This window comes from Photinus pyralis, unplaced genomic scaffold (genome assembly GCF_008802855.1).
Source record: "Photinus pyralis isolate 1611_PpyrPB1 unplaced genomic scaffold, Ppyr1.3 Ppyr1.4_LG1, whole genome shotgun sequence".
Lineage (NCBI taxonomy): Eukaryota > Metazoa > Arthropoda > Insecta > Coleoptera > Lampyridae > Photinus > Photinus pyralis.
In genome coordinates, this window is record NW_022170249.1 from 23,400,131 (window position 1) to 23,427,161 (window position 27,031).

A 27,031-nucleotide genomic window follows, 5' to 3' on the forward strand; every position below is an offset into this window, starting at 1 on the left:
TATATACAAAGTTTTATTTGTTATCTCTATTTAACTTAATAATACAATGAGTGGCATTAATGCCCCATAGAATTTAATAAATTTAAAATATAACTTCCTAGCTCTTCATCTTGATTGGTCCAAGAGACAAATACACTTTTTTGATCATCGTCTTCACCTTCTACTTTGACAAGTACAGTTTCAACCGATATTGAGCCATCTGTAAACGTGAATGACCACTCCGGGAGCTTTTCAATCATAAGTGAATGTAGCTTATGGGCAGTTGATAATGACGATCCTGGATCGTGGAGGTGAACAGTTGAGGTAAACCTAATGACGTGTCGATTGATTCCTGCTTCTTTACAAGCCTCATCCACATCCATCAAACATACGGAACTGTCTTTCATTACAAGAACACCATGCAGTGTTCGCCGTCGTTTCGGATCAGGGGGTAAAGCGTTAAACTTTTTCGCCTCGGCTTTTAATAGTGACAGAGAGACATCTACTGGAATTTTAACGGCGGTATTTATGACACACGTTTCCCCATTAGCGGGATTGTAACATTCTATATTGAACTCTTGTTTTATTTTGTTTTTCAGAAACTCCATCTTTGCCGCTTCCCCGTGTACAAGCAGCACATTTTGTGGTTCACAATATTGTATTAATTGCATAATGCCTTTAGCATCGGCGTGTGCAGAAAACGACATGTATTCTACGGACATTTTTACTTCGACTACTTGCCTATTTTCAAACTCGATCTTTTTAGCACCGTTTAAAATTTTATGACCGACAGTACCTTGCACACAAAAACCAGGCATAATTGCCATGTTATTTTCGTTAGGTGCCCATTTTTTAAAAATGGTTAAACTCAGACCGGCATGCAACATACCAGGAGTGGCAAATACCACCATGGGACCAGGGTTGTCGATGTACTGACGGTCAAAAGGCTTTATGTGTTTGAAATCAAACATGTTGCGCTGCACGAATGTTTTTCGTATTTTTTGGTTTGTCCATGTAATGAACATTTTGTAGTAATTATTAGCCTTCTCAGTCAAACCTAACGCAAAGTACACGGGTACTCTTAAGTTCATCCTTTCCCAATAAGTCTCTAATAATATGCACAACTCTTGTGCTCGGCCTAAAGCAAAGACCGGTATTAGAACTTTACCGCCACGATCAATGCACTCGTGCACTTTTTTTAAAAAGTCCCGTTCGCGACACCTTTTAGAATCCCGAATTGTAGTTGCATATGTTGATTCGGTTATCAGTAAATCGGGCCTACACTTATCAATCCAAGCAGCTCCCAAGTGACGATCTGGTGTCATATTGTAATCGCCCGTGTAGACCACGGATTGAGAACCAACACGAATCCAAAACATTGCTGCTCCCAAAACGTGACCGGCGTAATACGCTTTTATCTCTAACTCATTATCAACCATTACAGACTGATGTAATGTAACTGCCACAACTTTTTTCATGCAATCTTTTATCATTTGAGACGTAAAAAAATTGCTGTCACCCTTTTTCTCTACAGACACTTTTCGCATGTCTTCCAACAGTATCGGTGCTATCGCTTTGGTAGGGTGGGTCATATAAATCGGTCCTGTGTAGCCGACCATTTCAGACATGTACGGTAACGCACCGCAGTGATCGAGGTGAAAGTGAGAAATTATGACGCAATCGATATAAGATGTAATGGGGCCTTCGCTGCTTATGAAGGAGAAGTCCGGGAATCGCCTTTCATCATTATAACCCATGTGCATGCCGCAGTCTAACATTATATTTTTACCGCCCATGGATAACAGTATACAACTACGACCCACATCTTGTCCTGCACCCAAAGGTGTTATTTTTATTTCTGGCATGAAGTTTAGTTGAAATTTTACAACACAAAAATAATACTGTTTTGCAGGTTATGTTTACAAAAGTACAACCTTGCCGTCAACTACAGCTTCTTACGTTGTTGCCAGTTGCAATTAAAATTTTTTGTATATACATGGTGTTCCAGACCACTCGTTTTTTAACTGGGGCTTGAAAATTTTTAATAAATACAAGACTTGGGTTATGGGAATGACGTCGTCATATAATGGTGTAATGTTTAGCCTCTTGTAAATTCATATTGTGGCATTTCCACTGAGGTAAAGTTGCGATTGCAACCTAATTATTGTTAATGAACATTGCCAATTGTTCTGGTAACAGGGGAATATTTTATTTGTATGTTGTACAATCAAATTTTTTTAAATTCGTAAAAGCCGTTACACTTTCGTTACCGGTAGCCTGTGAAGTTGTTGTGGATTGTCTCTTTTGAAATTTTGCCTTTTTAACTTAAGTGTTTGTGTGTGTTTTTATTATTTGACGGTATTGGTACCACAGTTTTTTATGCTTCTAACATTTTCTTGTAGATGCCAACAGAAAAAGATAACGATTCTGTTCAAGTAGCAGTTCGAATCCGTCCCTTAATCGATAGCGAAATTGGTCGGGGATGTAGAGACATTTTAGAAGTATTTCCCGCAATACATCAAATAAGGATTAAAGATTCTGACCGTGCATTTACATTTAATCATGTTTGTGACAGTATGACTTCCCAGATGTTATTCTATGGCATGTGTGTCAAGCCTTTAATTGATAACTTGTTTAAAGGATACAATGTGACCATCTTAGCATATGGACAGACGGGATCTGGGAAAACTTACTCAATGGGAACAGCGTATGATGGCGATACAGACGGCGGAATAATTCCTCGCGCTGTCAATGACATTTTTAACTATGCTAATGACAACTTCGCATACGACTTTCATATTACGGTTTCCTTTATGGAATTATATCAAGAAGTTTTATACGATTTGCTCACTGCGAAATCAAGAGAGCAATCTGTTGTGGAAATTAGGGAAGACCCAAAAGGAGCCATAATTATTCCTGGTCTCACGGCCGAACCTGTTAAGTCAGCTTCTCAGGCTTTGGACTTGCTACTAAAAGGTTCAAAGGGTAGGGTAACGGGTTCGACAAACATGAACACACAAAGCTCTCGCAGCCACGCCATTTTCACCATAAATATCTTGATGCAGCAAAAAAGTGATAGGTAAGATTAGGTTTAAAATTGAATAGGCGAGCACTTATTTTTTTTTAGTAATATGAATAAGACTGCCAAATTTTATTTGGTCGATCTCGCTGGGTCCGAGCGATCGAAAAAGACTGGCGCAACAGGTGTGGCGTTTCGAGAGGGCGTCAATATTAATAAAGGATTGCTGGCATTAGGCAATGTCATTTCCGTGTTGGGAGGTGATAAACAACAATCCTATGTTAGCTTTCGGGACAGTAACCTAACTAGGCTTCTAAAAGGTACCTTTTGTCCTTCCTATATTGAATATCGTTAGGAGAACCAGATGAATTTGTTGTCGATTCCATCTAACCGTATCAATCTCATCTGTAGATTCCTTGGGTGGTAACAGTATTACACTAATGATTGCCTGTGTGAGTCCGGCGGATTACAATTTGGATGAGACTATTTCAACCTTGCGTTATGCAGATCGAGCGAGACAAATAAAGAACAAACCAGTAGTGAATGAAGATCCAAAAGCGGCCGAGATCAATCGACTTAATAAACTGGTTGCGCAGCTGAGATTGGAATTAATTGGTCAAGGTAGGCATAATTTTGAGCATACTGTGGCTAAGACAGTTGTACTCTACAGGTGGTCCCATCATTTGTCAGGCAGAGCTTGAACAACTGAAAAAAGATAACGAGCTCTATAAAACTAAGATAAGGGCTTTAACTGAGCAATTATCAACAATTCTGGGTGATAAGACGACTCTCTTCGAAAGAGTGATGCTATTACAGGCGGCAAATGAAAGAATAACCCAAAAATTGCGCCAATTGCAGGACGAATATAACACCACTATTAACAATCTCTGCGTGGATGACATAAGCTCCGAAGTTCTTAAAGAACAAGTGACAAAGTTGCACTCGATTCAAAACTTATTTTCGGAGTTGTACTCGGAAACTCAAAAAAGTGACGAAGAAATTCGCAAGCACGAGCGTTGCTTCACCAACGCGAGTTCTGAGCAAGCGAACTTGGTTGTCTCCGAAAGTGAATTTTGCAAGAGACAAGAGAGCCACACAAAACAACAGTTGGCCTTGAATGTTGAACTCCAACAACTCACAAAAGAGTTGGCCATGAAGGAATATTTGGCTGAGCAAATGTTGATCAATAACAACCACATTATTGATTATGACGCGGTTACCGAAAATGAGAATAAAGTTGCAGCACTACAAAAAGAACGAGATGACCTGTTACAACAACTGAAAAATGTTCAAGCGAACGAGGGGGGCAAGAAGATCGCAGAACTTAGAAGAAAGCGTGTTCAAGAACTTGAAAGAGAGATTCAAGATCTGCACAAAAAGGTAATTATACTGGTTTAATACAGAGGGATATTTTTAAGAGAATATGTACACAAATTTCCTTATGTATCCTTTTAAATAGTACACTCATCGATCTTTTCCATTGACTGCTACTCCAGCTCTTCCTTCTTTGTTTACACTACTCCAGCAATGTATCATTTCGTCATTCTCCTTTATATCCTCTCTGAACGCATCCTTCTGGTTCGTGTTTTTTGATGTCCGTCCATCCGTGTGTCCGTCACACATACTCCTTCTAAACCACTGAACAGATTTTGGCGATATAGGACTCATTTGAAAGGGCTTGGTCCAAGGATTCCTTGCATACCCATATTTTTTGCGCATGCGCAGTGTCAAAAATTTGGTTTGACGCATGTGCGATGCTAATCTTTTTATTTATGAAGATATTTAAATGAAACTTTATACACGGTGTCCATTTTTCGAGTGCCACTATGGGGATCTCCCTTATCTTAAGAGATAGAAAGTTGGTTAAATTGGGGCAAAGTTACAAATTTCCGTGCTGAATAAAAATCTGAAAAGAAATTTGAAATATCTTCAATAGTTTAAAAGATATCGCAAAAAAATGAAAATGTCTGATTTTAATTTTTTTTTGATAAACTAATCGTTGTAGACATTTCTAATTGACACATTATTCGGACACTGTAATGGAGATTTCAAATATGGCGTCTTGTTTTTAATTACTTTCAAGATGACGGAGAAACACGTGGCAACTTTAGTTTTTCTTCTGGACGCCATATTGAATTTTGACATTTTGGGATTACGTCTTTTTTTCTCTTTACAACGATATCTCACACATGGTGGTTCAGTATCACATTTTTTCTAAAAATACAATTTTTAATTTTTTGAGAAGAGTGCTTTGGAAAAACAAAACGTTCTTTTGTTGTAAACAAAAGTTTGACAGTTTGATCCATCTGTCTGGTTGGAGTATTGTAAGAGAATTAGCATTCTTCTCAAAAAATTAAAAATTGTATTTTTAGGAAAAATATGATACTGAACCACCATGTGTGTGATATATCGTTGTAAAGAGAAAAAAAGACGTAATCTCCAAATGTGAAAATTCAAAATGGCGCCCATAATAAAAACTAACGTTGCCACGTGTTTCTCCGTTATATTGAAAGTTATTAAAAATAGGATGCCATATTTGAAATCTCAATTAAAAAGTGTCCTAATGTGTTAATTAGAAATGTCTACTACGATTAGTTTATCATAAAAAAATTAAAAACGAAAATCAGAAATTGTCGTTTTTTGCGATATCTTCAAAACTATTGAAGATATTTCAAATTTCTTTTCAGATTCTTATTCAGCACGAAAATTGGCAACTTTGCCCCCATTTAACCAACTTTCTATCTTTTAAGATAAGTGAGATTCCCATAGTGGCACTCGAAAGATGGACACCGTGTATGTAAACACTACGAATATAAGTAAAATTAACGACATTTTCAAAATGTTTTTGCTCATGTGCAATGCCAACTTTCTTATTTATGAAGGCATTTAAATGAAACTTTATACATAGGCATTTGGCATAAAGACAAATCTTTGCGCATGCGCAATGCCAACTTCCTTATTTACTGAAGTATTTAAATGAAATTTAACATCGGTCTTAAAATTTGGTTTTGCACATGCGCAATGGCAACTTTATTATTTACGAAAGCATTTATAAGCGTTTCATGAAGAGAATGGGACAGCATTAACAATTAGGAGGAAAATACGTCTTCGTCATTTATGTTTGCATATGGACTTTTAACTTGTTTTCATTTAAGTTTCATCTTGCATACAGTTATTCCCTATTCTTTTGCATGGGCCATAGTGCTAAAGCTGTCATCGGCGGAGTTACTGTTTTATTAGCCAACAGTAGGTAATTCCCATTCCTTTTCCAGATCACCGAACAAGCACGATTAATAAAGCTGAAGCAAAAAGACGAACAGAAGATAATTGTATTAAACAACGAAATACAGCAAATGAAATCGAATAAGGTAAAGCTAATCAAAAATATGAAACAAGAATCTGAGAAATTTAGGTCGTGGAAAGTGGAACGCGAGCGCGAACTGCTCAAACTGAAAGAGCAAGATCGTAAACGCTTAAATCAAATTGTCAAAATGGAAACCATTCACAGTAGACAGCAGAACGTGTTAAAAAGAAAGGTCGAAGAAGCGGCCGCCATTAACAAACGTTTGAAGGACGCCCTGGCGTTGCGGAAGAATGTACAGGATCAGAAGAGTTCGGGCAAAATTGAAAAGATCGAGTTGTGGCTGCAGCAAGAATTGGATGTCGTCGTCAATACCGCTTTTGCCGAAGAGACGCTGACGCATTTGTTGGAAGATCGTGCGACGTTACAAAAGCAGTTGGACAGTTTGAAAGAATTGTGCTCTATGGGAGATAGTGATGAAATTCGGCAACTGCAAGACGACATTGATTTTCGCTGTACACAGATTCAGGATCTTCAACAGAAAGTATTGGATTCAGATCAAGGTATGTGTTCCAAGAGAGTAGCTTTACACAAAAAGTCATAGGTTTGTTACTGTTACTAAATAACAAAGTGGGCTTTTAAGATCATAAAATCCTTACATGCGTAGTATCTATACACGGTGTCCATTTTTCGAGTGCCACTATGGGGATCTCGCTTACCTGAAGAGATAGAGAGTGGGTTAAATGGGAGCAAAGTTGCGAATTTTCGTGCTATCTGAAAAGAAATTAAAAATATCTTTAGTAGTTTTGAAAATATCGCAAAAAAACATTATTCAGACACTTTTAATTTTTCGGGAAGAGTGCTTTGGAAAAACAAAACGTTCTTTTATCGTGAACAAAAGCTTGACAGTTTGATCCATATGTCTGGTCGGAGTGTTGGCAGGGAACTAGAGATTTTCATCTGAATAGAATTGAACCTTCGTTTTGCAAGAAAATTATAATTCAAATTAGAACAAAATACTTAAGGATAAATAATATTTTCGCAATAAATCTAGCACAAACGTAAATTACACTACTGGAAATAAGTCAACCTTTTGTTCACAACAAAAGAACGTTTTGTTTTTCCAAAGCACTCTTCGCAGAAAACGAAAATTGTAATTTTAGGAAAAATGTGTTACTGAACCACCATGTGTGATATATTGTTGTAAAGAGAAAAAAAGACGTAATCTCAAAATGTCAAAATCCAAAACGGCGCCCATAAGAAAAATTAAAGTTGCCACGTGTTTCTCCGTCATCTTAAAAGCTATTGAAAACGGGATGCCATATTCGAAATCTCCATTAAAAAGTGAGTAGATAAGCAATGTATGTTCTGAAACAGGAAGTGACGTCACGCCAATGAGAGCTCTGTATTTTGGTCACGTGGTAGGTGTTTGACGAATGGGATCGCTTGAGTCGGCCATTTTGTTTCGTCACGAAAAGGCTGATAAGAGCATGCATTTTCTGAAACAGGAAACGCGTCATAGTTTGTGAAATATTTGTCTGAAAAAAAGGCTGCGTCGAGGATTTGAACCGTCGATACGCAAATTACGAATCTCCCGCCTTAACCATCTAAGTTAGGCGAGGCTTTGAGATATGGGGGCCGATTCTAACTGATTTCAACGGTCGAAATAGAATTTCGACGGCGCCATGACACCAAACTTCTACTCTTAGGGTGTAATAGGAAGTTTATGTTTCTTTAAGTTTGCTCTTATATTTTGCTAAGTTGGCTGTCTGATTTTGAACTATTTTAAACTTTATAAACAAAACCTTATCTTCGACCCTAACCCTACAGTAGCTACAATCGTACCTATTATTATTTCTCCATGAAGGAAATTAAAATGGTTTTTTGTTGGGATGTGATTTTAGTCTCCGCCATTGTAAGATACGTAGGTAAAAGTAAAGCTAAACAAAGCAACTGATAAAAAATGTAAAGTGTACCAAAACACAAAATTGAGGTTAAAACCACGTGCGACTTTCCGAATAACAAAGCGCGCACTGTCGCTATCCCTTCTATTTCGACGTTGAAATCGTAATTTCAACCACTCTAGTCTAGTTGAATTTATTTTCAACGGTAGAAAAGTTATGACGTTTCAATGACGTATATTAGTAGTTCATGATAATACCGATAGATGGTTACGATCGCAATTTCGACGCAACTACTGAAATTTCAACCGTCAAAATCAGTTAGAATCGGCCCCATGAACGTTTAGCAGTTCAAGTATTGTTAGAATGGCGGGGGCGAGTTGTAGAAGGGTATAACGCGAGGGTGCGTCGCCGATAGGGGCTAGGGGCTATTTGGTGACGTCAAAATGATACGCATCTAACGTATAGGAAACTGTAATTTTCAAATTGGGCGGCATATGGCGTTAAAATAAATACATCTCTGAGCTACGGAGACATATTCGTTTTATTGGGTATATTTATAATGCACAATGAGCAAGCGGACGTGAATCGATGTCTTCATTTGGGGGGTAGCGCGGGTTTCTCTTCAATGACTGCTTGCGTTAGAAATTTACGAATAAAGTCGGCCGTTTATAATGTACATTTAGATAGCAAACATGTGAACTATCCATCCGCTTGATTATTTTATAAAATCATCGTTCCATCCGTTTGAATAATAGGTACAGTCGAACTTCAATAAGTCGAACTTCCATAACTCGAATTTTTGATAACTCGAATCAACTTGGTTGGCAATAGCTGCAACAGTAAGGCGTATGTTCAATTTTTTCCTTGATAACTCGAACTCCTATTACTCGAATTTCTTGATAACTCGAACAAATTAAGTGCGCACGACTTTGATAAGTCGAATTCTGTGAAGTCCCTTAACTGTAACCGTTCGTTTTATAGCTTAACCTTGAAGACAGTGCGTTTTCAGCATTACTCGTCAAAGTTCGTTGGTTGTTGCGCGGAATTTCTATACAGGTGTGCGTGTTTTATTAGTTGTTTCAACGCGAATATTCGTTAATTTGATTTTCTTGTTGACGATGTCATTAAAACGCACTTTAAAAACTTTATCTATTGACGATAAATATAACTTTTAAAAGAAGTGGAAGGTGGGGCAAGGAAAAAATATATGGCTGTGAAATATGGTGTTCCGGCAAGTACAGTATCCACCATTATAAAAAATAAACAAACAATTATCATACATAGATTGCAGTATGTCCACTATTGAACTTTGTAATGCATTTCCTTTCATAATAAATATGTTTATTTCATACTATCTAGTAATCGCCGCTTTCCCAGACCCATTTGAGTCTGGTAAATCGTATTTTACCAGACTGAACATTTTTACCAGACTGGAAATGTTGCCTAGCAACATCAACTGACGTCCATATAAACCTGTATATTAATGTGTCAAACTACAGTCAGATCAAACAAATCAAGTGATCGACTTTTGCTTTTATTTGAATGCGTACAACATTCTAATCAAAAATTGTATGGCCTTTTAAAAGAAAAAGAGCAGTATGAAATAAAATGTTTTACTTTATTTGTATGTTAAATCAGTTAACGTTACTCGTTTCGAAATTCCTGCCTCAGCTACGCTTCGGCAGTAAACATCTCACTCGTTAACGTAAACCTTGATTTACCATACTCATATGTAAATAACTATTACGTAAATAATACACGGTATATGCATACTATGTGTTTTATTCAATAAGTCAAAGTTTTGATAACCCGAATTTTTTTTCTGTCAAGTCATGATTTGAGTTATCGAAGTTCGACTATTTATAAGAATTATCTGTTTATCGTTAAGGACGCAAAAAGGGTTCCGCATTATAAATACCACTTTATCGCATCATTTGTTCTCAATGTGTGTACGAGCAGCAAAATGACATCGACGCCGACGAGGACCAATATTTCAAAGTGTGAGTGGTTGTTAAACGAAATTCGAGAGTATGTGCCAAACGTAAGTGTTTTAATAATTTTTTTAAATGGTTTGCAATTATTAGTTTTTAGGGGTACACGATCATGTACCCGTGTGCACATAATCTGGTTTATGATGAGAGGCGCGACATTCTACTATTTATAGACCCCTTTTTTGGAGATTACTATATATGGGTTTTTACGAATTCAGAACCCTCAGGAAGGGGAGTAGCATTTGTGCGTGTAGGACCGTAAGTATAAAAAAAGTTTGCGACCTGTTTGCATTTTTTTTTTTTCGCAGAAGATACCAATCACCTCGTCAAAGGAACTGCTACAATCAAAAGCGTTGACATCAGTCGTCCTCCTCGTCCTTCAAAAAAACTAATGCAGAAGGTGCGCCCTAATGGCCCGTATGAATAAAAGTAAGCAAATGCTTATACTTGCAAAATTCAAAATAAATACTCGTAAGTGCTCCTTCGCACTGGGCGACTTAGCAGCGCTTCTAAGCAGAAGGACAGGACGCAGTGCAGCGCTGCTAAACCATGCTAAACAGACCAGTATGAAGGGGCAGTTACGAGTATTTACTTTGAATTTTCCAAGTATAAGCATTTACTTACTTTTATTCATATGGGCCATTGTGTTAATTAGAAATGTCTAGAACGATTAGTTTACTATGAAAAAATTAAAAACAAAAATCAGAAATTTTCTTTTTTTTGTCATATTTTCAAAACTATTGAAGATATTTTAAATTTCTTTTCAGATTATTATTCAACACGAAAATTCGCAACTTTGCCCTCATTTAACCAAATGTCTATCTCTTAAGATAAGCGAGATCCCCATAGTGGCACTCGAAAAATGGACACCCTGTATTTTTGGTTTTTTATGGTGAAAACAAAGTTGATGATGGTTGATTGGAGACCAAACGTCAAACTTAAAATTTAAAAGTAGCATCTTGTAGACGAAAAAAAAGGGGCCATACTAATGTGTCATTTATTTCAGAATGTAAAAAATAAAAACGATTTTGCAAAAATTCGTTTTTTTCGGATATCTTCGAAATTAGTCGGAATTTTTTCAGTTTCAAAACTGCATTTTGTTAAGCATCAAAATACGCAACTTTTCCCAATTTAAACTACCCACCTATCTCTTACAGTTCTCGAGAGACCCATGGTGGATCTCAAATTTGAATCAGCCTGTATACTACACTTTTTTAGAGAACCTTAAATATGTTTGTGCAGGAAGATCGAAACGGTCCGTTCACTTAGCTACCGATTGGACTCATAAATAAGCCCAAAATTAAACCAATTTTTTTGCGATTATATAAAAGAGCACTCACGTATCTCGAACGGTTTAAGAGATATGCATTTTGAAATGGACCCTTGCATCTCTAAATCTTTAAGAGAAAAATTGACGTATGTCAAAAACCGTGACAGATAGGTACGCAAATCTTAAATGGGTTAAATTCGGAATAAAATGGCGCAATTAATTACCAAAAATATACCCTCTTGAGCCTGGCCCCTTGACCATGCAAAGGTACGCCACTGATCACAAATTAGAATATAGTCAACTTTTTATAATTTTGTAGATAGGTACCATAAAAGAACTTGCAGAAATTGTAGATTTGAATATATAATCACTAATCAGTGTTCAAGACAAAATTTCCAAACTAAAGAAGATATTGAAAATTGCGCAAAACCGTTTCGGGGGTATCGAGGGGGAACCAGAGTGACGTTATGAGTGACAACCCCCACCCTTCCTTAACCTCCCCCCCTCTTCAAAAATCCTAAATGGCAACCCCATACCTTGTGACACATCATTGGAAAGCTACTGAAAAATGCTTTCCAGTGGTAGGTACCAATAAAGTCAATATTCATTCATTAAGTCAATTTAACAAAAAAACTAAATGTTGATATTGAGGGATTTATGGCAAATTGGCCAAGAACTTCAACCTGAGCTGCTTCATTAAGCAATCTTGGTTGCTTTCTTTTTTTATTGACTTACATACAGCTGAAGGTTTGGACATAATATTCATTTATGGTTCCCAAAATATGCTTTCAGTTTATAGCTCACGTGCATTTTTCTGGATTTATTTTAAAGTGCTCAGTATTTATATTTTACAATATAGGTATGTTAGGAATAGGTCTTATTTCAAATACAAATATTTGCTTCTCCTGGTTTATGATGTCAAACTTTTTACTACCTACTACATTTCATTAACCATTTTGTTGCATCTCTAGAAAATAAGTCTCGTACGCGTTGGGAAAACGTACAAACGATGGGCGACGCAAAATCTGCTCTCAAGGTATTATTCGACATGGTTGCGAATAAAGGACAGCAAGAGTTAGGCTCCGTAAACAAATATAAGGACTTGGAACGGAATTTGCAGGACATACAAGAAAAATGTGCATCTTTGGAAGAGGAAAAAAAACATTGGGAATTGGAGCATCGTCACGACTTGGCGCAATTGGCTAAAGAATACGAGGAGAAAGTGTCTGTATTGCTAAGACAATTAAGGCGAATGCCTCTGCAGGGTATGTAGCTAATCTAAATTTCCAACGCTAATTAATTGTTTTGTTACTACAGACATTAATGAAGAATATAAGGAACGTTATAATATTCAGCAATTAGAATTAGAAAAACATGAAGAGGAAATTGAGAAATTAAAACAAATGCTAGAGCAATCCGAAGCCGAACGCAAGCACTCTGAAGAACTATTACTACAACAAGTAAAAGACAATGACGAGATGCGCTATCGTTTAGATGAAATTAAGGTAAGTTATTTGTGAGCCCGCAAAGAGTTTATTTATTCGTTTAGGAACATGCTGAGACTGTGTTTGAAAATACCGCAGAAGAAAAGCAAAAAAGAAGTAACGGTGGTAAAGATACACTAAACATCACGGTTGAGGATGACATAGAGAACGACCCTGACTGGAGAAAAACGCCATTGGGAAAACGTGTTCAAAGCATACGCAATTTATCTATGGCAGGTGAATAACTGCATATTAAAGTATCGTTTTTGAGTACGTGTTTCAGTTCTACAAGCGCCAAGATTGACAGAAAAAAGAAACTACGAAGGAGGATGTAATTGCAAAGGAACTTGCAGCAAAAGAAATTGTGGCTGTAAGCGGGCAAGTGTCACTTGCTCCTCTCAGTGCAAATGTTCGACAGACTGTGTGAATCAAGGCACCAGTGAAAATGTGAGTTTTTTGTTTAATCTTGCATTGTTACGTTTTGCTATTTTCAGGAGCAGTCGGTAGAAGATACTTTCGGAGACAATTTTAAAAGGCCAAGGTGAGATCTTAAATTTTTACCCAAATATAGTGATCGCCAATACGCAAGCCCCTCAATTCAGTCCCTTTATCATAATTAACTTGAATTTTGGCGATCACAATCACATGTTATAACAAGTATTTTTAATAGCAATTCAGTGCCTCTTAGTGTGTATAGAAGCGATATTTGGATAGATGATTTTTAGCTATCAAGTCTTGGAACATAAGGTTCGATTCCTTTCTCCCCAATGATACTTACGCCGATTGGAGAGAGTAGATATAACAGTAATCGTTGATGTTACAGATCCATTAATGACAGTACGACCGATAGTGCTGTGAATGATGAGAGTCGAATAAATTTTCGTCCACGAAGAACAAAAAAAGTATTTCCTAGTTTAGTACGTGATTAATTGTAAATATATTTTATGTAAATTATTTTTATATAGTAAAGTCGATTTCAACTTTAGTAATGTGATGGCTCATCAAGGGGTAACTTTTTGCTTAAAGGTTTGTTTATCTTCTGAATAGGTAAGTAGTACTAGAAGTAATCTCAAAATGAGAAGTACATCGTGACGTCATTTGCGCAAAGCATGAAAATGTGTCCGGGAGAGTCCATGATAGCTCCTAAGGGGAGCGCGCGCGTTGACATTTGTGCATTGCCTCACACAGCAAATGTACTTTCAAACCTCAATTAAAATACCTTATGATACGCCACTGGTGGCAACAATACGCGCAGAAAGTGATGACGTCACGATGTACTTCTCATTTTGAGACTACTCTAGTAGTTTGTGCAGCCGTGAAAACGTTGCGCACATTGCGCCTAATTTGTTGCAGGCGCAGTAATCGTTTCAAGTCGACTATCGTTTGGAGGAGTCAAAAGTTCTGTTACTGATTAACCAAGATGATTGCCCCTGTTTAGGAAAATGCGCGGGAAAACCTTTATCTAATTCACAGGGGTGTTCGACCAGGCAGAACTTAGGCACACCAAAGGTCTATTGTGCCTGCGCCCTTTCTCAACTAGGTTCAGAGCCCGTACCTCCAATAAAGGATAGGACTCTGTTTAGCCTAAGTTGCTTTACCCTCTTGGGTTCCACATAACTGTCGCCTGAGGTCTGTCTCTGATAAAGGCATCACAGTGATAGACCACTGACCTGCACATGGGCTTTCCTACAAGCCCAAATGATGTGCAGGTGATAGTTGACCATCCACTGTCCCGTAAAAAAGGACACCGATGATTGTCCTAATTTCGCTTCTATTTAGTTTTAGAAGATCCACATTACGCTAGTTCACCCTGTATACCTTTTTTTTTCGTTACAATACACTCTAAAGTTAGCCACCTTAACAATGTTCGGTTGTCAACGTTTTGTAGCTAAGTTCGTGTGATTTGTTGAATCACATAACCTACAACTGTATGTATACTTTTTTAGTTTTTGTAATTCACAATTTCTATTCAAAATGATGCAACAATACATCAAAGAACTTGAACAGGTTTTGAATTACTGCGTGTTAATTTAGTGTACATGTTTGTCTCTAGGAACCGTTCGATGCCGAAGAGTTTGTTGAACGTTTAGCCTGGAGAACCATAGCCGAAACTAAAAAAGAAGGCGAAGAGCACTTCAATCCGACCCTACTGCACGACTCCTTTGTACAAGCCATTAAAGATTTGACCCTATTACAAGAACGACAGCAGAAAAAGTGTGAAAGATTGGAGGCCGTCGTGCGACAAGACGAACTTGTCTTTTTTCAAGAAATCCAGGCATTGCAGGAAAAAAATAAGGTAAACGCTGTTTAGACAGTGAGGTGGCGTTTTACATTGATCGAATTAGGGTGCTGTGCATACGTTTCAAGAGTTGGACGGAAAAATAAATAACGTCGCCACCAAGGTTCTGCATTTAGGTGACCAGTTGGATAGTGTCAATGGACCACGGTCTCGAGTCGTAGAAGCCCAACGACTTATGTCGCATTTAAACGATTTTATAGCCACAGAACCGGCCACATCAATATTTAACGATCCTTTTAAAGTAGGTTCTTGCTAGAGACATCTCTCAATTTGAAAGTTTATTTTTAGATAGATGAGAGTGCTGATGTTATACAGAAATTACACTTAATCGCCCAAGATTTACCTACCCCGAAGTAAGTACAATTTTATTTTTGGCAACTTGTTCTACTGTATTAAGAGTCTACTGTATCAATTCATTATTCATTTGTTCTGGTAGATTTGAAGACGCAAAAAAGAAAATTGAACGTAAATATGATGAAACGGAAAGAGTGTTGATTGAAGACTTCTGTACAGCGCATAAAAATCATGATTTTAAACGTATGAAGGAGATTTCGAATGTGTTGTCGCAGTTCAAAGGTTTCTCACAATGCGTTGATGCATTTATTGAGCAAAGTCAAGCTGTAAGAATTACTTCACTTGTTTTAAACATTGTCTGCAAGGTAGATTATAGGGTTGCTTAGCTAACAAGGATATGTTTGTGTACCTTCTTCCACTTTGTAAGGAGAATTATGAGATTATCAAGCTCGTATTTAACAACACTGAGCAGGTGATGGCGAAGTTTGTACTTAATATCTATCATTTAAAACTGCAAGAACATATTTCGGAGCAGCTATCTCAAAATTTGGATACATACACATATTTACGTCGACTTTATGATCTATACTCAAAGTAGGTGGTGGCTTTTGTTGTTCAAATATTGTACTTTGTTACTTGTAGAACAAATCAGCTTTCAAATGATCTAGCAAATTTTAATATGGGAAGCGATAAAAATTATTTAAATAAGCTAACTAATAAAATCTTTCAAAAGTACATGGATAACTATTTAAGGTTTGTATGTAAGTTGTACATATCAAGCTATAATCATTTATAGTTTAGAGTTAAAGTGCCTACGTGAACGAAGTTCGGCAAATTTGCAAAAGTATTACGAATCGAAAAATCATCAGAAGAAACAAATTCAGTCGGGCGGGTGAGATTTTACAAAAATAGTTTTTATGATATAACAGAGACACAGTTTTCAAGACTTACGACGTGATCTACAAGCGGTGATCGGAACGCGTGCAAACATTAACATAGCTCAGATTGAGAATTATGGAGGTGAAACCTTTCTATCGGAAGAGTTGGCAATCACAATCCTGCAGGATACTAAGCACGCATTTCAACGATGTCAGATGGTAGTTTCTTTGTTTATTTAGTGGGTCGGTGTAATCTGTTATAGAGAGAAATTTCCTATTTATTTTACTACGTTTACTAGGTATAATATAAGTTTTACAATACTTTACTCATTGGGATACTCTATTGAAAAATTCTTCCCAGTCTTTATTGATATAAATAGATACCTAATAGTGAAGTGTATATAAATGTAAAAAATTTGGCATTGCACATGCGTAAAAACCTACATATGAAATTTAATTTAAATAACTTCATAAATAAGAAAGAATTGCACATTTTCGCACGGGATCCTTGCACCAAGTCCTTTCAAATGAGCCCCATGTTGAAGTAGTATGTGTGACGGACGGACGACATCGTGCAGCCAATAGCAATTTTTCTCTTTTGACAAAAAAAAAACGTTAAAAACAATGAATATTTTTTTATTTTTTTTTGTTTTGAATATTTATGCATTTATAAAACACTTAAAAATTTAAGTGTGCATTTTTAAGGGTAGGTAGCAAGGAATGCATGGAAATAAGTAATAAATGTTGATTTTCCTTCCGTTACCTTTTATCTCTTACAACAGATGTTTTACGTGAATACATTTAAACAGGCAGAGATGCACAATAAAAGTACGCCTAATTTGGTTCTTAATAATGTAAACTACAGTAGCGGTCAAAAGTTTCTCACAATATAGTTTGTCAGCAATAACTTTTCAATGGTATTATAGCATAAAATTATCAGATGTCAACAAATAATTTAAAAAAAAATGAAACATCCCTACAACAAATAGTGGCCGACTGACTCCAATTGTTTTTCATAGCACTCTAAATAACATTAATTAATTAATATTTTGTTGCCAACCGTAGTAAGTGCTAGTGTTACAAAGAAAAAATCAAATTGTGATAAACTTTCGGCCTCTACTGTATAAAATAGTCTCTCTATAATAGATTCGCTCGACCTCTTGTTGTGTTGCCAGATCTGCTCTTTGTGCAAGTTTCCCTTGTGAAGAGGTCATTCTGGAGAAACCAGAAACTGTGATACAGGGGAACACACTAGTTTCCTGTAAAGCTGTTACAGAATAGGGAATTGTCTCTCTGTAACAGTTTCAAATGACAACATTTAACATGGTCTCTATGTTAATTTCAGCTCTCCAGGGCGGACGAACGAGCTTCGAATGCAACACAGCTTCTCGATTGCTTACTAGTGGCTCTCATTACCGAGCATGTGGATTATGCCCTAGAAATAGGTTTACACGCAATTCCGGTTGCAGAAGGGCCACGGACTCCGCCTACAATTTATTTTTTTTCGATTGTGCACCAAAGCAATATTATTATTCATTTATTTGAAAAGCAGTTTTCCGATTTGGTTGTGCCGTTAGTAATGTAAGTTTAACAATTGATTTTTTTGGAATTTTTTTAATAATCGCATCACAGCAACACGTCAAAGTATAACGACTGTCTTCATAAGAAAAAATTTGTGCTGGATGATGTGGAACGCAAAATCAACACCGGTTTAGATCGGTCATTAACCGCAATCGTGACTTGGGTCAAATTATATTTACAAGCCGAACAGAAGAAGAGCGATTTTAAACCAGAAACGGATGACTTCGATACAGTTGCATCTTCGGTAAATTGGGGATGTATCAACTTTAACTCCGAAATTATGAGCTATTTAGGAGCTTTTGGTAACACCCATTTAAGTCAAGTAGGAATGTTAACTGTGTGGTGGAGCGGCGGAATTTAATTGGATTGAGAATCCTCATTCATGAATTATTTAAGAGCTATAGCTTTTCAATCCACTTTTAAAAGGGCAATTAGATGTTGATTGTTGAGGCAGGTACGTAGGTTTCCTCTCTGTAACATTACTCATTTGATATAAAATGACAAGCTAGTTATGGGCTGTGACTTGCGAATGATTTAAATTATTACCTTGCACTATAGGTACTATACAGGGTCATTCTTGACGAGCGTCAGTTAGAAAGATATGGAAAATCTTTGAAAATTAAAGTAAACTGATAAGTTCTTTAAGGGTTTTGGCACATGATGAATTGAACTAAAATATTTTCAAGATGGCGCCACTTTCGGAAATACCGGAAGTAGCCATCAACTTTGTTATTTTAAATAGGGACCCCCTATTTTTTCTACATTTTCAGTTTCTACGTCGCATTTGGAGTACAACGATACCCCATAGTTGACCCTTTACTCCAAGGGCTTCGCCGATATTCAAGTTTTTATGTCAAAAATTGAATTTGCGACGGTAATTTTAAAAATTTATTATTCGAAAACGGTGAGAGATATTGCAACACAGTTTTCAATGCTTTATTAAAGAAAGATCGAATTTTCTTATGGTATGCGTAACAGTCTAAAAAAGTGAGACTACAACACTTTTTCAAAGCTCTCAACTTTTAAATATCCGTAACTCCATTTTTTCAAATGGCACCCCCCATTTTGTTCTTCACCGTTGTTTTCCTTTTTCCCAGACCTTTAATTTAATACAAAATGCCAAAAGCTGCTTTAAACGGTTTCCGAGATATTCCATGTTTTAGATATTTATTGTGGGAAATTGATGTTATTCTTTTGTTTTTATTATGATATTGTTTATTGGTTAAACGCTGCTTGAACTTATACTTCTCGTCAATAATGGCTCGTTTGGGTTACACTAATGAAGATTTTTTGAATTTAATGCACCCGTGTCTGATATTTTAATTTCTCTTTGGTTCATGGTTCATCATTAAGCGATGCAGTTGGATTTGCAGCAAAATACGCCAGTACAGTTATTTCTTGTTCTTCAAAGTCTACCACAGGCTTCCTTTTTTGTATTTTTGTTTGAAAGATACCGTTATTCCTGAAATTTTGTAGTAATTTGCGAATTGTAGCCTCTGTGGGTTGCGCCTTGTGAGGGTATCTTTCGGAAAAAAGACAAAAGAATAACATCAAGCGACTTAATTTTTTTATCAATTTGCCACAAGAAGTAACTAAAACATGGAATATCTCGGAAACCGTTTGAAGCAGCTTTTGACATTTTGTATCAAATTAAAGGTCTGGGAAAAAGGAAAACAACGGTGAAGAACAAAATGGGGGGTGCCATTTAAAAAAATGGAGTTACGGATATTTAAAAGTTTAAAAGTTGAGAGCTTTGAAAAAGTGACGTAGTCTCACTTTTTTAGACTGTTACGCATACCATAAGAAAATTCGATCTTTCTTTAATAAATCAGTGAAAACTGTGTTGCAATATCTCTCACCGTTTTCGAATAATAAATTTTTAATATTACCCCTGCATATTCAATTTTTGACATAAACACTTGAATATCGGCGAAGCCCTTGGACTAAAGGGTCAACTATGGGGTATCGTTGTACTCCAAATGCGATGTAGAAACTGAAAATGTAGAAAAAATAGGGAGCCCCTATTTAAAATAACAAAGTTGATGGCTACTTCCGGTATTTCCGGAAGTGGCGCCATCTTGAAAATATTTTAGTTCAATTCATCATGTGCCAAAACCATTAAAGAACTTATCAGTTTATCTTCATTTTCAAAGGTTTTCCATATCTTGTTAACTGACGCTCGTCAAGAATGACCCTGTATAGACAGCTGACTCATCCGCCATCCGCCAAATCACACTACATATATTTTTCTTTCATTGCAACTTTGGAACTAAATTAGGTATATGATGGCCTAAAAAACAATGCAAATGACTATTTTTTAGTTTTAATACAGTGGGTCACTAATGAATCAATACAGTTACAAGAAATTTATTTGATAAATCAGTGTCGTCTTCAAGTAAATTTAATCAACAAAATATTTTGTGTGTGAATGTATATAACGCTGCTATATATGGGTACTTTCCGGCTAAACGGCTGCACCAATTGAAACCAAATTTGGTACACATATTCATAAACATGCGCAGGTGTGCGGGTGGTACTAGCCACAGCAAATTTTTTTTTTAATTCCCTCTATCGATACGCCAAAGTACATTTTTATGGAGCATATACGAGGGAAGGTGTTTTAAATTTACTACCATAATTTCATGCTAGTGAATGCTCTTGTGGCGGATTTCTTTCGTCGAGTTATAATCTATTAAATTTTCATTGCATCCCTATAATACCTCCAAATCCCACTGACTTTTTGGATGCCTTTACATTTAAAGGAGGACTTCTGTCCCAGTTTGGAACCATTGAATATTGGCCACCTTATATTTGAGTTACTTTTTACACAAAATGTAGAATTTGTTGAAGTTCACATTTCTGGAGTGGGGTCCAAAAAATTGCAATTCAATCCTTGGAAATTCCTAAATTGATACGTAAACCCTCTTTAAAATGTTGTGCTTGTGATGATCAAAGCCTGCTAAATATCTCGTAATTTTGAGTAATTGAGGGGGATATAAATCCAAAAGCGAAATGTCTCGAATAATTCTACCTTTAGGCATGTAAGACAGTGGGACAGTACATAAGATCAATTATAAACCAAATCCAATCAAATATCGACGGTAATAATGTTTCAGCATTATTACAAGATTTTGGCCTCAAGTTACATCGTGTAATTTACGACCACATGCTACAGTTTCAATACAACACAGCAGGTAACCTTTCCTCGTTTGTAGAGAAAGACCTTAGTAATGGCTTGCGTTGTAGGAGCAATGGTGGCAATATGCGATTTAAACGAATACCGTTCGATAACAAAGGTTCTTGGTCCTTTAGTAATGAGGCTGTTCGATACCTTGAACGCTTTGTGTAATTTACTATTGGTAAAGCCCGAGAATCTGCAACAAGTCTGCTCGGAGGATTCACTGGTAAATTGATTTACGCAAAGTAGATAGTTTCGTAACAACTTTATTTTATAGGTGGATCTTGATAAATCGGTCTTAAATAATTTCATTCAGTTACGTAGTGACTTTAAGAGCCAGAAGCAGAATATTTTAAAAGTTTAGTTGTAAACATTTATATATATAAAAAGGTTTTTTAATGTATATTGTGTATACTTATTACAAATGCACTATTTAAAATTAAAAATTAACATAAACTTTCATTCCGGTTGTTGTAAAGGAGTATCCGATGTGTCGAAACTGTTAGTACCATAAAGTGGGCATTCGAGTGGACATCTTCCATTACTCTGCAGTTTTATCGTTATTTACTTAATCGTTCAGTTCAAGTGACTTACATGAAATAGTCGATGCCTTTGCTGTATTTCAAAACTTTTACGTATTCTATCGACTAATCTGTACTGTAGGTTTAACTTTTCTATGCAATCTTGACAAATTGTTTTAGGCAAGTTATCGTATTTATCTATCTACAATGCGCAAACTTTAGTGAGGTAAAATGTTTATATTGAGCACAAAAGGAATTACCGTAATTGGTAACAGGGTGAGTTTCTTAAGGAGTTCTAGTTCTTGAGCTTTCGCACTGTAAAAATGTATAACACTCTTTTTGTATTCCGAACAAAGTCTGCAGATGAAGCCAGTCATGGTGGCTTTGGCGTAGCTACCCATTTTTGAATTACAATTACAATTATTTCTAGTTTTTCGGATTTTTTGAAAGAATGTGTTGAGAAAATTTTTAGAGAACCACCATGATTAATTTAATGTCACTTGCATTCGGTAAAACAGTTTTCTTCATCGTCAAACAGTAGTTTATGTACAGAGTGATTCGTTAGGATATGAATAACAATGGGCGCGTTGACGGATACGTCTTATAATTACATCGCTACTTCTACGCTCTTGACGGAGCAGTCGGTCATTTTTAATTAATGATATCTTGAATATGAAATGGAGATAAAGTTAGCTACTTTGAATTTAAATTTATAAATTGCACATTTTGTTTCATTTTTTTGTCCGGAATAGCAGGCGGATTTGAGTGTTTTCGAAAGAAAGGACTTGGAAGGATTAGCCAGTATTTCGTATAAAAGAAGTTCTTTTTAGGGACTGATTTTTCAATTTTCAGCTCATTTTTTTATACCTACAGATAACGCTTGCCGACTATATCTGTTGGCCGTCACAAGTCCTGGAAATATTTGATTACGCAGGCCATTGAATAAAAAATTAATTTATTCTATGCCCAGGCCTATGATTACAAATTCATAATCATGTGAACATATGAATAATTTTCATAGACGTAAGGCAAACGTTCATAATTTTGATAATTTATTATAATTAAAATACCTAGGGTGCACATGGGCGCCCCATTCGCATTTACCGTCGTTAACCCCCCCGTAACGGATTTATTGTTTATCAATGCCAAATCATTATCGCGATTTAAATTACGAACTTCAAGTGATAATGGTTGGGGATTCCTGATGTGCATTGAATTTAACGGCAGATCCAAAATCATCTCGGAAAGAAAAAGATAGGGTGTGACTTAGATCTTTCTTGTGCGACTTGTATGATCGAGAATATGTATACCCTTAATTAGAGGGAACGTTTATTAAAATTTAAGGGTGGGATACATAATAACTGAAGTATCTTCGCGCCAATTGTCTCATCACTAAAGGGTCCGAGCTAATGCGCCCATGCTAAAGTGGCGGCCTCAAAATGTCATAGTCCATCAAAGTCTGTTAAAGACTGTGAGAAATACTGCCTTTTTTTGTTTACCGCCGCCACCATGTTACATTAATTATCAAAAAGAGGCCTTAAGTATTTGATCTTGTATTAAATAACCAATTATTGGCAATCTAAGTGATCTCCAGTATTTAAATATTTCGTTAACAGCACTCTTAGATGCGCGCCACCCTGTATACTTGTAAAATGCATAAATTTAAAAAACCTTTCTTATTGGAACGAAAATGAAATTAATTTAAAAAGTTGCATAATAATTAAACAGGTAAAACGTTGACGTATAAAGTGTAACGTACGCGTTTAGTTTGTTAGTAAACACCATCCAAGTAAATCGTGTCATTGTATAAAGAATGTCAAGAATGTCATTTATTCAAACACAAACACGATTAATAAGACTAATTTAAGACCACTTTAATCGTGACACACCCAATTTCATTTAGTTAACTTCCTCCCTTTTACCATTTATATAAAGAAGAACGAAACGTGCGAAGTAGTTTCAAAAATTCGAGGGAAATTTTAATTAATAACCGATCATTGATGAAATTTTGAACAAACGGGAATCGACCAATAAGACGAAGTCGTTTCCGCCATTTAAATTTGTTTGTGTTCTTGCGCGGTATTTAATGACTGGGAGGGGTTGAGAAAAATTAATAAAGAAGGGCTAGGCAGTCGTTTGGGTGAAAAACATGAATGGAAATGAGGTGTTTTCCGGTTATTTAGATGTTAAAGTGTCTGCACGATCTCGTCGCGGTTTCACCCCTTGGAAGGTAAACATTTTATCCCAATGTTTTGGCGGTTATTTCTGTATGTAAACAATTGCAGGCATGGCACAAGCAATGGTGCGAGATAAAACGTTTAGATTGTATGGAAAATGGTGCTAAATTAATCTTAAAGACGGCAGCAGAAGGATCAGTTATCAGTTCTGTTATTTTACCTCGTTCCTCTACAGTTTGTCGGATAAAATCGCACACGAAAAGTTTCGCATTCGGTGTATTTACGCTTGGCCGGAATCAGAAACCAATTTTATTTCTCTCGGGTAGCTCGGAAACTGACACACAAAAATGGATGGCATACATTCGAAAGATCTTAATGGTAGCTTCGTATATTCCAGGTAGGCTTTGAATATAAATGCTTGCTCAGTATCTAACCCTTTGTTTAGTTGGCAGCCTAAACTTTCACGTCTCATTAGTCGATAATGATCACTCTAGAGCGGCGGGAGTGTACGGTTTATTTGGCATTTTAAGCGCTAATTCCCAAGAAATCTCAATCAGCGATCCAATTACCGGCGATAACGTAGTCAAGTGGAGCTGGATTAATTTTCATCAATTTCACCTGCAGGCACATACGCATCCTGACGACGAAAATACCATTTGTGTCATGCACACTAGCAAGTACGAGTTGTTTCTTTCATATTTGCTCCATTATAACTTATCTCCTTAGGGAATTCACATCTGGGGCGGGACAAATATATTTTTATTGCGAAGACGGTCCTAAATTACTCGAATTGTTGGTGACACGTGGGAAAAGTCGAAAATTAAATCACCTCTTTGCATCGTCGCAAAGGTTAAGCCAAAGCGAAAGCGATTTAAATAAGTCAAACGACGCATTTTATTCGCTGCGACATTTTAGTAACAGTGATGATTCCGGAGTGCGTGTATCTATTTCTTCAGATGATTATGGATGTCGTATGAAAAGTAAGGTGAGTGTCATACAAATTAGATGTATAATCGTAAATGATTTACATAAAGCACATTTCACTTCTCAGACGTCAAGCTAAAGTGTTTCAATGGATAAATAAAGATTTTGCTAACTCTTTATCAAAGTGCACAAGGCTAACAAAAATGCACTTCACTTCTGGGGCATAAAACTATAACTATGAATTGGTACCACACTATCACAAAAAATCTAAGAATACTACACCTGGTGTGGCTTAGGTGACGAATCATCTACCCCTGCACACAATCTTATTTCTTTCATCTGGTGGTGTTGCTATCACTACTTAGTTGTTTAAGAACTCTACGTTTTCTTCAATTCAAACTCACACAATTGAAACTTTCATCAATAAAATAGTGGTAGTAAATATGCCGAATCAGAGAGGACCGTGAATACTACCTTGAGGTACTCCTATCCTATAAGTATCATACAAAGCTTAAATGTTTATGGGTTGTTTGCAATCTTTTTGAGCTCAAATGTTAACGTTGTCTCATTATTGTAGACGTTAAGCATGAATGGATTGTTATCTAAAACACCTGGTGGAAGTGAAACTGAAGATGACGACACAGACATAAACCAAATCTATATGTAAGTATGAGGAGTGAAGGTGAATGCTATTTTTGTTTTCTATATAACCAAAAAAATTTTGCACAAAAATAACAGTTCCAGTATATTGCTTACATTGTTCTCATGAACATTTTCTATAAATCACAGTGAATCCAAGATACCAAGAGGTGAATCTGGCGTATCTCTAGCTTCTGGTGTATATGAAGAGATTCCCGAACTCCTACCCGATTTGAGTAAACCTATGAATATGACCACCTCGCTTAATATCTACACAAACAGCCACATGATTCATTTATACGAAGATCCCGAAGAAGTAGCGGCCAGTATTTTAAGAAAATATGGAAAAGTGCGTGCTCCACCACCATTACCACCACGTATTTATAGTAATATAGACAAGGACTGTGATATTGCAACTGCGCCAAATCCATCGAAATTATCGACAAATTTCATCGGTAAATACAGGTCACATACGTTACCCGCGAAAGATCTGAGAAGGCTCTCGCAAACTTTCTCTTGCGATTCCGATTACATGGTTATGACACCAAAGAATAAAAAGAAAGCCAAAGATAGTATAGTCGTTGAGAGTGTGTATGTACCGATGTCTCCTATTGCCGCATTAAAGACGAAACTAGAAAATTGTTATATGGTAATGAGCGGGAAAAAATGTTAACGTTTCTTCCTTGGCGTCCATTTAGTACATATCAAATTTTTTTGGAAATATTTACATCTTTTGGTACTGTTGCTCAATTTTGTGAGATGTGGTCGATATGAGCTTTGATCTCAACTTAAAAGTATTATTTTGCGCGCCTATTCTTTTCTTATAGCGAAGTTACACCATTTAAATTGGTAGTGTGATGTTTCTATTATCTTTTTTTTACAAAGACTGCTTTTGTTATACTTGGAATCAGGAAATTATGTGCTCACGTGACTGTGGAATGGAATTTCACAAGTTAAAACGGATATATTCACCTTTCTTAGGATTTTATTGGACTTGGAGAAAGGTAAATATATCTGTTATGTCAAGTGGTCCAAGTGTAATTCGATTTCACAGACAGGTGAAGGTAACTTTCCGCGACTCCTAGTATACTACGTAATTGTTAATCTCTGAATTGCATAGTGTAAATTACTGAATTGTCAAATGAATGCATTTCAATTTATGCTCTCTTGCCACGCAATCTATTTTGTTTTTTTTAATTGTAGAGGTATTGTTGATTTATTTATTTATATTTAGGTGATATTAGAAAGAGGGGTTATTAAGATTTTTTTAAATAGGTATTCTTCCAAATATATATAAATGAAGAAATATGTATGATTCATTTATAAACGACACAGAGAATGCCTCCTCTTTATAATGTACCCTATTGCATTAATGCAGATTGTTATTCGGTGCAACATGTGGAAGTGCAAGTTCTGTTAAAGAAATCTTAGACCAAGTAATGAAAGGACTGCCTTTGTATTTTAATACAATGTAACTTGTAACTGCCTTAAATATAAAATGATCTTTACCACCTTCATCTTCTATCTTATATACTAAAACAGGGATAGATGTTAATGGTGAAACTTATTTTTTTCCGCTAGACTAAAAAACA

General features: G+C 36.2%; 6 protein-coding genes across 8 annotated transcripts; 4 read left to right on the forward strand and 2 right to left on the reverse strand.

Annotated features, from left to right (window-relative positions):
• LOC116171985 (integrator complex subunit 11-like) lies at positions 1 to 1,935 on the reverse strand. The gene has a single exon (XM_031489068.1). It carries the CDS (start codon positions 1,842 to 1,844, stop codon positions 57 to 59), a length of 1,788 nt encoding a protein of 595 aa, XP_031344928.1. The 5' UTR covers positions 1,845 to 1,935; the 3' UTR covers positions 1 to 56.
• Positions 1,936 to 2,184: 249 nt separating this feature from the next.
• LOC116171968 (chromosome-associated kinesin KIF4A-like) lies at positions 2,185 to 13,933 on the forward strand. Of its 3 annotated transcripts, none has more exons than XM_031489039.1 (12): positions 2,185 to 2,337; positions 2,382 to 3,058; positions 3,107 to 3,318; positions 3,410 to 3,619; positions 3,669 to 4,378; positions 6,271 to 6,862; positions 12,436 to 12,729; positions 12,782 to 12,969; positions 13,014 to 13,185; positions 13,232 to 13,395; positions 13,443 to 13,489; positions 13,772 to 13,933. In XM_031489039.1, the coding sequence occupies exons 2-12, from the start codon at positions 2,382 to 2,384 to the stop codon at positions 13,875 to 13,877; spliced, it is 3,372 nt and encodes a 1,123-aa protein (XP_031344899.1). In that variant the 5' UTR covers positions 2,185 to 2,337; the 3' UTR covers positions 13,878 to 13,933. The 3 variants fall into 3 exon arrangements, with proteins under 3 accessions (XP_031344899.1, XP_031344916.1, XP_031344909.1); XM_031489056.1 differs by lacking the exon at positions 13,772 to 13,933 and adding an exon at positions 13,674 to 13,734; XM_031489049.1 differs by lacking the exon at positions 13,772 to 13,933 and adding an exon at positions 13,619 to 13,695.
• Positions 9,409 to 10,594, forward strand: LOC116172004. The gene is made up of 4 exons (XM_031489090.1): positions 9,409 to 9,438; positions 10,092 to 10,244; positions 10,295 to 10,452; positions 10,503 to 10,594. Exons 1-4 carry the CDS (start codon positions 9,424 to 9,426, stop codon positions 10,549 to 10,551), a joined length of 375 nt encoding a protein of 124 aa, XP_031344950.1. The 5' UTR covers positions 9,409 to 9,423; the 3' UTR covers positions 10,552 to 10,594.
• An 871-nt stretch (positions 13,934 to 14,804) lies between the features above and the next one.
• Positions 14,805 to 21,638, forward strand: LOC116175726 (exocyst complex component 5). Its single transcript, XM_031493990.1, has 14 exons — positions 14,805 to 14,955; positions 15,002 to 15,244; positions 15,294 to 15,488; positions 15,536 to 15,600; positions 15,684 to 15,867; positions 15,918 to 16,135; positions 16,184 to 16,294; positions 16,338 to 16,433; positions 16,479 to 16,638; positions 17,765 to 18,000; positions 18,052 to 18,244; positions 21,038 to 21,194; positions 21,247 to 21,404; positions 21,456 to 21,638. Exons 1-14 carry the CDS (start codon positions 14,923 to 14,925, stop codon positions 21,540 to 21,542), a joined length of 2,136 nt encoding a protein of 711 aa, XP_031349850.1. The 5' UTR covers positions 14,805 to 14,922; the 3' UTR covers positions 21,543 to 21,638.
• On the reverse strand, positions 21,566 to 22,207 carry LOC116175740. Its single transcript, XM_031494015.1, has 3 exons — positions 21,960 to 22,207; positions 21,773 to 21,901; positions 21,566 to 21,724 (listed from the first exon to the last, which is right to left on the reverse strand). Exons 1-3 carry the CDS (start codon positions 22,098 to 22,100, stop codon positions 21,638 to 21,640), a joined length of 357 nt encoding a protein of 118 aa, XP_031349875.1. The 5' UTR covers positions 22,101 to 22,207; the 3' UTR covers positions 21,566 to 21,637.
• A 23-nt stretch (positions 22,208 to 22,230) lies between these two features.
• LOC116175732 lies at positions 22,231 to 26,769 on the forward strand. Its single transcript, XM_031494003.1, has 6 exons — positions 22,231 to 23,929; positions 23,985 to 24,273; positions 24,322 to 24,553; positions 24,603 to 24,861; positions 25,378 to 25,463; positions 25,590 to 26,769. Exons 1-6 carry the CDS (start codon positions 23,849 to 23,851, stop codon positions 26,110 to 26,112), a joined length of 1,470 nt encoding a protein of 489 aa, XP_031349863.1. The 5' UTR covers positions 22,231 to 23,848; the 3' UTR covers positions 26,113 to 26,769.
• The last annotated feature ends 262 nt before the right edge of the window (positions 26,770 to 27,031 follow it).

Excerpts from the sequence above, each read along its gene's own strand:
- LOC116175732 (XM_031494003.1), top strand. The coding sequence starts at position 23,849 with ATGAATGGAAATGAGGTGTTTTCCGGTTATTTAGATGTTAAAGTGTCT. Across the intron at positions 23,930-23,984 it reads GCGGTTTCACCCCTTGGAAG|GCATGGCACAAGCAATGGTG; the intron begins GTAAACATTTTA and ends AAACAATTGCAG. Across the intron at positions 25,464-25,589 it reads GACATAAACCAAATCTATAT|TGAATCCAAGATACCAAGAG; the intron begins GTAAGTATGAGG and ends TATAAATCACAG.
- LOC116172004 (XM_031489090.1), top strand. Across the intron at positions 10,245-10,294 it reads TTCGAGAGTATGTGCCAAAC|GGGTACACGATCATGTACCC; the intron begins GTAAGTGTTTTA and ends ATTAGTTTTTAG. Across the intron at positions 10,453-10,502 it reads GCATTTGTGCGTGTAGGACC|AAGATACCAATCACCTCGTC; the intron begins GTAAGTATAAAA and ends TTTTTTTCGCAG.
- LOC116171985 (XM_031489068.1), bottom strand. The coding sequence starts at position 1,844 with ATGCCAGAAATAAAAATAACACCTTTGGGTGCAGGACAAGATGTGGGT.
- LOC116175726 (XM_031493990.1), top strand. The coding sequence starts at position 14,923 with ATGATGCAACAATACATCAAAGAACTTGAACAG. Across the intron at positions 14,956-15,001 it reads ACATCAAAGAACTTGAACAG|GAACCGTTCGATGCCGAAGA; the intron begins GTTTTGAATTAC and ends GTTTGTCTCTAG. Across the intron at positions 15,601-15,683 it reads CAAGATTTACCTACCCCGAA|ATTTGAAGACGCAAAAAAGA; the intron begins GTAAGTACAATT and ends TTGTTCTGGTAG.
- LOC116171968 (XM_031489039.1), top strand. The coding sequence starts at position 2,382 with ATGCCAACAGAAAAAGATAACGATTCTGTTCAAGTAGCAGTTCGAATC. Across the intron at positions 3,059-3,106 it reads ATGCAGCAAAAAAGTGATAG|TAATATGAATAAGACTGCCA; the intron begins GTAAGATTAGGT and ends ATTTTTTTTTAG. Across the intron at positions 4,379-6,270 it reads TTCAAGATCTGCACAAAAAG|ATCACCGAACAAGCACGATT; the intron begins GTAATTATACTG and ends TTCCTTTTCCAG.
- LOC116175740 (XM_031494015.1), bottom strand. The coding sequence starts at position 22,100 with ATGGGTAGCTACGCCAAAGCCACCATGACTGGCTTCATCTGCAGACTT. Across the intron at positions 21,902-21,959 it reads TCACCCTGTTACCAATTACG|ATAGATAAATACGATAACTT; the intron begins GTAATTCCTTTT and ends TGCGCATTGTAG. Across the intron at positions 21,725-21,772 it reads AAAGGCATCGACTATTTCAT|AGTAATGGAAGATGTCCACT; the intron begins GTAAGTCACTTG and ends ATAAAACTGCAG.